The sequence below is a fragment of the Podarcis muralis genome, chromosome 2 (genome assembly GCF_964188315.1).
Source record: "Podarcis muralis chromosome 2, rPodMur119.hap1.1, whole genome shotgun sequence".
Lineage (NCBI taxonomy): Eukaryota > Metazoa > Chordata > Lepidosauria > Squamata > Lacertidae > Podarcis > Podarcis muralis.
Genome location: NC_135656.1, coordinates 111,355,068 through 111,363,445, shown reverse-complemented (window position 1 = coordinate 111,363,445; position 8,378 = coordinate 111,355,068). Strand labels below are relative to the sequence as shown.

General features: G+C 47.5%; 1 protein-coding gene across 1 annotated transcript; it reads left to right on the top strand.

Annotated features, from left to right (window-relative positions):
- The first annotated feature begins 1,435 nt into the window (after positions 1 to 1,435).
- Positions 1,436 to 4,905, top strand: LOC114592038 (16 kDa beta-galactoside-binding lectin-like). Its single transcript, XM_077923549.1, has 4 exons — positions 1,436 to 1,441; positions 2,321 to 2,400; positions 2,523 to 2,682; positions 4,590 to 4,905. The coding sequence occupies exons 1-4, from the start codon at positions 1,436 to 1,438 to the stop codon at positions 4,764 to 4,766; spliced, it is 423 nt and encodes a 140-aa protein (XP_077779675.1). The 3' UTR covers positions 4,767 to 4,905.
- The last annotated feature ends 3,473 nt before the right edge of the window (positions 4,906 to 8,378 follow it).

Here is an 8,378-nt window from a genome sequence, read left to right as displayed (position 1 = left end):
CATGGGAGTTGTCCATCAAAACCCATTATTATGGTAAGGTAAGGTAAAGGTAAAGGGACCCCTGAACATTAGGTCCAGTTGTGGCCGACTCTGGGGTTGCGGCGCTTATCTTGCTTTACTGGCCGAGGGAGCCAGCGTACAGCTTCCGGGTCATGTGGCCAGCATGACTAAGCCGCTTCTGGCAAACCAGAGCAGCGCACGGAAACGCCGTTTACCTTCCCGCCGGAACGGTACCTATTTATCTACTTGCACTTTGACGTGCTTTCGAACTGCTAGGTGGGCAGGAGCAGGGACCGAGCAACGGGAGCTCACCCCGTCGCGGGGATTCGAACCGCCCACCTTCTGATCGGCAAGTCCTATGCTCTGTGGTTTAACACACAGCTCCCCCCACGTTACGGTACTTGTATTCAAAAAATGGGCATTCAACCGTCCTAGAACATTTTTTCTTTTTTCGTAATCCCCCCCCAATTTTCATTTAATAATATTCCAATTTGTATCAAATCAAATCTTGCCACATCATAATATAAACAAACCCAATTATACATTCCAAATTAAAAGAATTTCGGGACTTCCCATGTTCTGGATGTCTGGAGAAAGTCTCTTTCAGTTGTTCCTGCGTCCATCTCTCTTGTTTTTCCCCAATTTCATAAGTCCGATCTTAACCCATTTTTTAGTCTTCACAGTCCTGGTGTATGACTCTATCGTGTCCAACAAATCCATCTTTCTTTTAGCATGCAGGAGGCAGTTTATTCTGTGTTTATATCCTTTACTTGATTTTTAGCGTAGTCATCTCAGTCTTTCATTTCACCATTTTATGTTCCAGGCTCTGGGCTCTGTTCCAACTCTCTCAACACACGCCAACTCTCCTTGTCTTGATAGGATTTATGGCGCAGCAGTCTTTCAATCTTTCAATGAGTTAATTTACCTTTTTATTCCAATTACAGTGGTACCTCGGGTTACAGACGCTTCAGGTTACAGACTCCTCTAACCCAGAAATAGTACCTCAGGTTAAGAACTTTACCTCAGGATGAGAACAGAAATCGTTCCGCAGCAGTGGGAGGCCCCATTAGCTAAAGTTGTACCTCAGGTTAAGAACAGTTTCAAGTTAAGAAGGGACCTCCAGAACAAATTAAGTTCTTAACACGAGGTACCACTGTATAAGTCTCCCATAGTGTCCAACTTAATGTTCCAAGTTAGCGTTCCAAATGTGGATCTCCGTAGAAAAGCTTTTCAACCCAGAATATTTTCAGACCACAACGCGATAGTATTTACATGGAGAAAGGACAGATAGACATCATTTCGATGGAGACTTAATGAATACCTACTTTAAAAATAAGTAGCGGAAAAGGGCTAGCTAAAATTAAAAGATGACTTTGAATTGAACTTAAACCAAGAAACAGATATTAAGATAGTGTGGGATGCTGGAAAAGCAGTGATGAGAGTATTTCCCTTCCAGTGGAATTCACTTTTTAAGAAGCAAAAGGAGTTGAAAAATCAAGAGACAATGTTGGAAATAGCTCAGAAAGAGAGGGAACTTACAAATTTTTCAAAAGGTGAAATGTTGTGAAAATTATCTATGTCGGAGCAGAAGCTGAAATATTTAAAGCAGGGGTCAGCAAACATTTTCAACAAGGGGCCGGTCCACTGTCCCTCAGAACTTGTGGGGGGCTGGACTATATTTTTGGGGAGGAAATGAACAAATTCCACTGCCCCCCAAATAACCCAGAGATGCATTTTAAATAAAAGCACACATTCTACTCATGTAAAAACACACTGATTTCCGGACTATCCGCGGGCCGGATTGAGAAGGCGATTGGGCTGGATCTGGCCCCCGGGCCTTAGTTTAGCTACCCATGATTTAAAGCAATGAGCTTTTGAATTTGCAAACAAACCAGGCATGGAAACTTAAAAACAAGAGGGAAAACAATTTTACTGGCTGAGGGACCCGGCATACAGCTTCCGGGTCATGTGGCCAGCATGACTAAGCTGCTTCTGGCAAACCAGAGCAGCGCACGGAAACGCCGTTTACCTTCCCGCTGGAACGGTACCTATTTATCTACTTGCACTTTGACGTGCTTTCGAACTGCTAGGTGGGCAGGAGCAGGGACCAAGCAATGGGAGCTCACCCCGTCGCGGGGATTCGAACTGCTGACATTCTGATCGGCAAGTCCTAGGCTCTGTGGTTTAACCCACAGCGCCACCCGTGTCCCTTTATAATTAAAGTAGCAACTAAAAATGGGACATCGTATGTCAAAAAAGTAATAAGGGGGCCAATGTTTCCCCATGACTGGTCTAACCCTGCCATTTGGTCTTATTTTAGCAGCTGGCTGTCACCGACAAGACTATCAAGATTGGCGATGGGATCCTGGTGATGGGGAGAGTGACCCCAGATGCCAAGAGGTTTGTACTGATAAAGCAGAAGAAAAATACATGGGTTGAAGGGGGATTGAGCCGCGTGGGGTTCTGCTGCTTCCTATCAAATGTGAGTTTCGTCTCCAGTATCTCCTCCGTCTCCATGACAGGTTTGACATCAACCTGGGCCGGGATCGCCACAACCTCCTCCTCCACTTCAACCCTCGGTTTGAGACACGCGACATTGTGTGTAACTCCAAGGCGTGTGGAGTGTGGGGCCAGGAGCTGCGAGAATCGCTGTTCCCTTTCCAGCAGGGAGAAGAAGCCAAGGTGAATATGGGGGTACGCCATTAGCTCAGGGGTGGAGCATCGACCTCGCAAGTAAGAGGTCACAGGTTCGATCCCTTGAATTTCCAGGTAGGGCGGGAAAAGTCTCTTGCTTGAAACTCAGGAAAGCCACTGCCAATCATTCCAGACCAGTGGTTCCCAAATAGCTAAGTACAGTGGTACCTCGGGTTAAGTACTCAATTCGTTCCGGAGGTCTGTTCTTAACCTGAAGCACCACTTTAGCGCTGCCACTGCGCTGCCACCATACGATTTCTGTTCTCATCCTGAAGCAAAGTTCTTAACCTGAAGCACTATTTCTGGGTCAGCGGAGTCTGTAACCTGAAGCGTATGTAACCTGAAGCATACGTAACCTGAGGTACCACTGTACTGCGAACCCTCTATTTTTCCAAAACCCAAGCCACAGACTCTCTCACTTTTGAAAATGTTGATATTTCTGTGCCACCATTAGGGCTGGGCGATATATCAATAATATCATCTGAAACCGGTTTGAAGTCCATCTCGTGATAATCGGTTTATAGTTTTTGACCTGGCAACATATCGCGAATCGTGATGTGTGTTAGGACTGGGCGATAGATATACTGTCCAAAACCAGTTTCAAGTCCATATTGTGATAATGGTTTTGTAGTTTTTGAGCTGGCAATACATGGTGAATCGTGAAATGTGTGTGCGCGCACTATGCAAAAATCACAATGTGGGGAAAACCGTGAAACCAGCCAATGCCTCTACATAGCTCTATCCTTATTTCAGACATCTTGATATATCGCAATGTTTAGCTGGTGATATATTGTGACGTTGCAAAACCAGAAATCCCCCAGCCCTAGGCACCAACATGTCTTAGCACAAAACCAGGATGCGCATCTTCCGGGCCACACTCCTGCACAAGTCACATGATCCACTTGAGAGCACAGTGCTCAAAAACGGGGTGTTAATAGGTATTTGCCATGGACCTTCTGGGTGGGTTACGTGGATCCCCAATTGGGAACCAGTGCTTTAGACAATACAGTCATACCTCGGAATGAAGTTGCTTCAGGTTGAGCGTTTTCGGGTTGCGCTCCGTGGTGACCCGGAAGTAATGGAACGTGTTACTTCCGGGTTTCGTTGCTTGCGCATGCACAGACGCTCAAAATGACGTCACTCGCATGCGCAGAAGTGGCGAATCGCGACCAGCGCACAAGCAGACGCGGGTTGCGTTTGCTTCAGGATGCAAACGGGGCTGCAGAGCGGCTCTCATTCGTATCCAGAGGTACCACAGTACTGAGCTTGATGATCGATCAATGGTCTTAACTCGCTTTAAGGCCGTTTCCTGTGTTCCTTGTAAGGTGAGTTGGATAATGTGGTGCTGCCACACTGAATGCCCTATTCCTGGTAACCAGAGCCATCTTTCCCATAGGGCTTAGTGGTTCGTTGCGCCAGGGCGCCGGCCTCAGGGGTGCCCAGCGAGTGGAGGAGCTGCGCGGCTTTGCCAGCGGCCTCCCCTTTCCCTGCACGTCCACCAGCTGCACCATATAGTCGTCGTCCCCCGGCTGGCAGTGCACAGCTTCACCCCCCCCCCCATCCATGGTAATTTGAGGGCACTGGGTGGATATTTGCACCCCGGCGCCACATCTGCTAAACACAGCCCTTCTGGTAATCCCAGAGTGGGCATCATGCAGCACTGTCCAAAGTGCCTCTGCTGCAATTTGGGGCCATTTGCTCCACCAGTTTCCCTCTGCCCTCAGTCAGCTCCCACCTTCTGGCTGGAGAAGAAAGAATGAACAGCATTGCACCAAAGGTCTATCTAGAACTACAACTCCCATCAACCCCAGCAAACAGCCTGGCTGACACCTGTTGCACTCCAGCAACTTCTGGTGAGCACCAGGTTGGCTAAGTCATTGGTTTCTCCTTGCTAGATCTCCATCTCCTTTGACGCCAGGGCGGTGACGGTGACGATGCCAGGAAACAAGGAGATCAAGTTCCCCAACCGGCTTGGAATGGATTCTGCACAGTTCTTCTCGGTGGCTGGAGACTTCAAGATCAAATCCGTCAAGTTTCTGAACTATTATGCTCCCTTTGCAGCTCTGAACTAGCTGGGGGAAAGAATGTGCAAATAAAGTCCCGTCTCCCAGAGTTTCTGTTGTTTGAATGCGAAATCGGGAACCATGTCCTCCAAATTACTTCACCAATTACTGTATTTTTCGCTCTATAAGACGCATCAGACCACAAGACGCACCTAGTTTTTGGAGGAAGAAAACAAGAAAACAAATATTCTGAATCTCAGAAGCCAGAACAGCAAGAGGGATCGCTGCGCAGCGAAAGCAGCAATCCCTCTTGCTGTTCTGGCTTCTGGGATAGCTGCTGCATTCGCTCCATAAGACGCACACACATTTCCCCTTACTTTTTAGGGGGGGGGAGTGAGTCTTATAGAGCAAAAAATACGGTAGTTAACCAAGGTGTTAACTCAGGGTGCCTCTGAGCTGTCAGTGGTTGCTGGAGGGGACTGAGCTGCATACCAGTGTGGTGTAGTGGTTAAGAGCAGTAGTCTCGTAATCTGGTGAACCGGGTTCGCTTCCCCGCTCCTCCACATGCAGCTGCTGGGAGACCTTGGGCTAGTCACACTTATTTGAAGTCTCTCAGCCCCACTCACCTCACAGAGTGTTTGTTGTGGGGGAGGAAGGGAAAGGAGAATGTTCGCCGCTTTGAGACACTCTTGGGTAGTGATAAAGCAGGATATCAAATCCAAACTCCTCCTCTTCTTCTTCTTTTGGTTTGCACACTTAAAGAGGTTTAAAGTGCTGTGCTGCCCTAGTGCAACAAATCCACTTAAACAGAAATAAATAAAGCCACAGACTTGCATTTTGGAATCTGGTGACAAAATACCTCTAGGGATTTGGGTGGATGAATGAGAAAGGTCGTGTAAACACCCTGCAAGAACATCAGGACGAATGCTCATTGCTGAACCGTAAATGAATCAAAACAAATGGCCAGCTATAATCTAACCTCTCTGTAATCAGCGTGCAAGCAAATCAGGATATATACTCAATAAATGGTTTATCTGGAGGGACCCTTAGCAGCCTCTGCCTTTTAGTCCATTTTAGTGTATTGTCTATTATACAGTGGTACCTCGGGTTAAGTACTTAATTCGTTCCGGAGGTCCGTTCTTAACCTGAAACTGTTCTTAACCTGAAGCACCACTTTAGCTAATGGGGCCTCCTGCTGCTGCGCCGCCAGAGCACAATTTCTGTTCTCATCCTGAAGCAAAGTTCTTAACCCGAGGTACTATTTCTGGGTTAGTGGAGTGTGTAACCTGAAGCGTATGTAACCCGAGGTACCTCTGTATAATGCCAGATATTCCTCCCAAGAGCTCAAGCTGTCCCTCCCCGTTCTATCCTAACAGCAGCCCTGAGAGATGGTGACTGGTCCAAGGCTCTGACTTTCACGGCTGAGTGGAGATTCAAACCCGGTCTCCTAGGTCCTAGTTCAGCACTCTTATTACACCACACTGAAAGAGTCAACAACTTGCAGAGATGATGATGATTATTATTTCTACCCACCCACTCTGAGCGGCTTTCAACAGAACGTTAAAAACAGAATAAAACTTCAAACATTAAAAACTTCCCTAAACAGATGTAGCCATACGAGGGAGCAATCCTAACTATGGGAAGCCAGCGCAATTTATGCCGGTTTAGGTGAAGCTGGTGTAAAGCACGCCTGAACAGGAGCAATGCTTCTGTCAGCTGAGCCATTGTAAGCCCAGCAGAAGGAAAACAAGCCTTTAAAATAGAATTTGGCTCACGTTGCCCTCTTTGCTGGTGTAAGTTGCACTGGGTTCCAGGTCACATGTTTGGGCAGAATGGGGTTAGGATCCAGCATATTCCCCCCATAATGCTCTATTCAGCATCTCCAGGTCAAGGTGGGAATAGGTAAGGTGAAGGTAAAGGACCCTTGGACAGTTAAGTCCAGTCAAAGGCGACTATGGGGTTGCGGCGCTCATCTCGCTTTCAGGCCGAAGGAGCAGGCGTTTGTCCACAGACAGCTTTCTGGGTCATGTGGCCAGCAGGACTAAACCGCCTCTAACACAACAGGACACCGTGACGGAAACCAGAGTGCATGGAAACGCCGTTTACCTTCCCGCCACAGTGGTACCTATTTATCTACCCGCACTGGTGTGCTTTTGAACTGCTAGTTGGCAGGAGCTGGGACAGAGTAACGGGAGCTCACCCTGTCTCGAGGATTCGAACTGCCAACCTTCCGATCGGCAAGCCCAAGAGACTCAGTGGTTTAGACCACAGCGCCACCTGCGCCCCTTAAAGGTGGGAATATCCCCTGCCTGACACCCCTGGAGAGCTGCTGTAGACAATACTGACAATATCAAAGGTCTGACTTGGTAGGCAGCAGCTTCTCTGGGCAGCCCATGTCCCCCTTCTTTTTCACCCAACAGGCAGACACCAGTGTAGTCTGTTGCTGTGTAGTGTGTCATATTGGCAACTTCGTTCCATCGTGGCTCCTGCAACGTGCCTCTAAAGGTAAAGGGACCCCTAACATTAGGTCCAGTCGTGGACGACTCTGGGGTTGTGGCGCTCATCTCGCTTTATTGGCCGAGGGAGCCGGCATACAGCTTCCGGGGTCATGTGGCCAGCATGACTAAGCCGCTTCTGGCGAACCAGACCAGCGCACGGAAATGCCGTTTACCTTCCTGCCAGAGTGGTACCTATTTATCTACTTGCACTTTGACGTGCTTTCAAACTGCTAGTTTGGCAGGAGCAGGGACCGAGCAACAGGAGCTCACCCCGTCACAGGGATTCAAACCACCAACCTTCTGATCAGCAAGTCCTAGGCTCTGTGGTTTAACCCACAGCACCACCAACGTGCCTCTAGAGGCCTCATTAATAACTTTTGGTACATGTACAATTCTGGAGTTCAAGGTGCAAGATGATAACAGGCCGGCCAATTCTTATAATGACAGCAGCTAAGATTATCCCCCCCGGGGACGGAAGAAGGTGTTTTGGAAAGCAACAGGAGAAACACCTGCCCACCGTCTCTGTCGAATCAGCTTCAATGCAAATAGAAGCTGTGGGAGCACAGAGGGGGCCCTTTAAGTTGGCAGGTCTCCATTTAAAACATCTTATTAGCATCGGCGCAGATGCACTTGGGAGTAATTTGGCTGTTAACGTCTCCCAACTGTGTCTGAGCTAATGATCCCTGGGAGTCACCCACAGGCTTGCACAGTGTGAATTCACCAAGGAGGAATCCACACAAGAGATTCTTAATCATCATCATCATTTTTTAGCGCCTTTAAAAAATGCTGGGCGGTAATTGATGTTTAGCTGTTGTGGCTTTCCCCAAAAGAATTAGGGACTTTACTTTGATGATGGTGTTGTTGAGAGAGTCCCTGTAACAAAGGGATCATTTCTTTCTTTCTTTTCTAAAATTTTTATTAGAATTTTCAACATAACAGTTTATCAAAAACATACCATCCTCATTTTTCCCCTTAGTTTTTCCCTCCCCAAGAAACACCCCCAGACTTCCCTCAGGTCCTCTCTCTGGTTTTTCAACATATGTTATTTTCTGCATATTGTAAAGATCCTTAATTTATCTGCATATATGTTACCAATACAGTGGTACCTCAGGTTACATATGCTTCAGGTTACACACGCTTCAGGTTACAGACTCTGCTAACCCAGAAATAGTGCTTCAGGTTA

Coding starts and splice junctions, on each gene's coding strand:
- LOC114592038 (XM_077923549.1), top strand. Junction 2,401..2,522: donor GTGACCCCAGATGCCAAGAG/GTTTGTACTGAT, acceptor TCTCCATGACAG/GTTTGACATCAACCTGGGCC. Junction 2,683..4,589: donor AGCAGGGAGAAGAAGCCAAG/GTGAATATGGGG, acceptor TCTCCTTGCTAG/ATCTCCATCTCCTTTGACGC.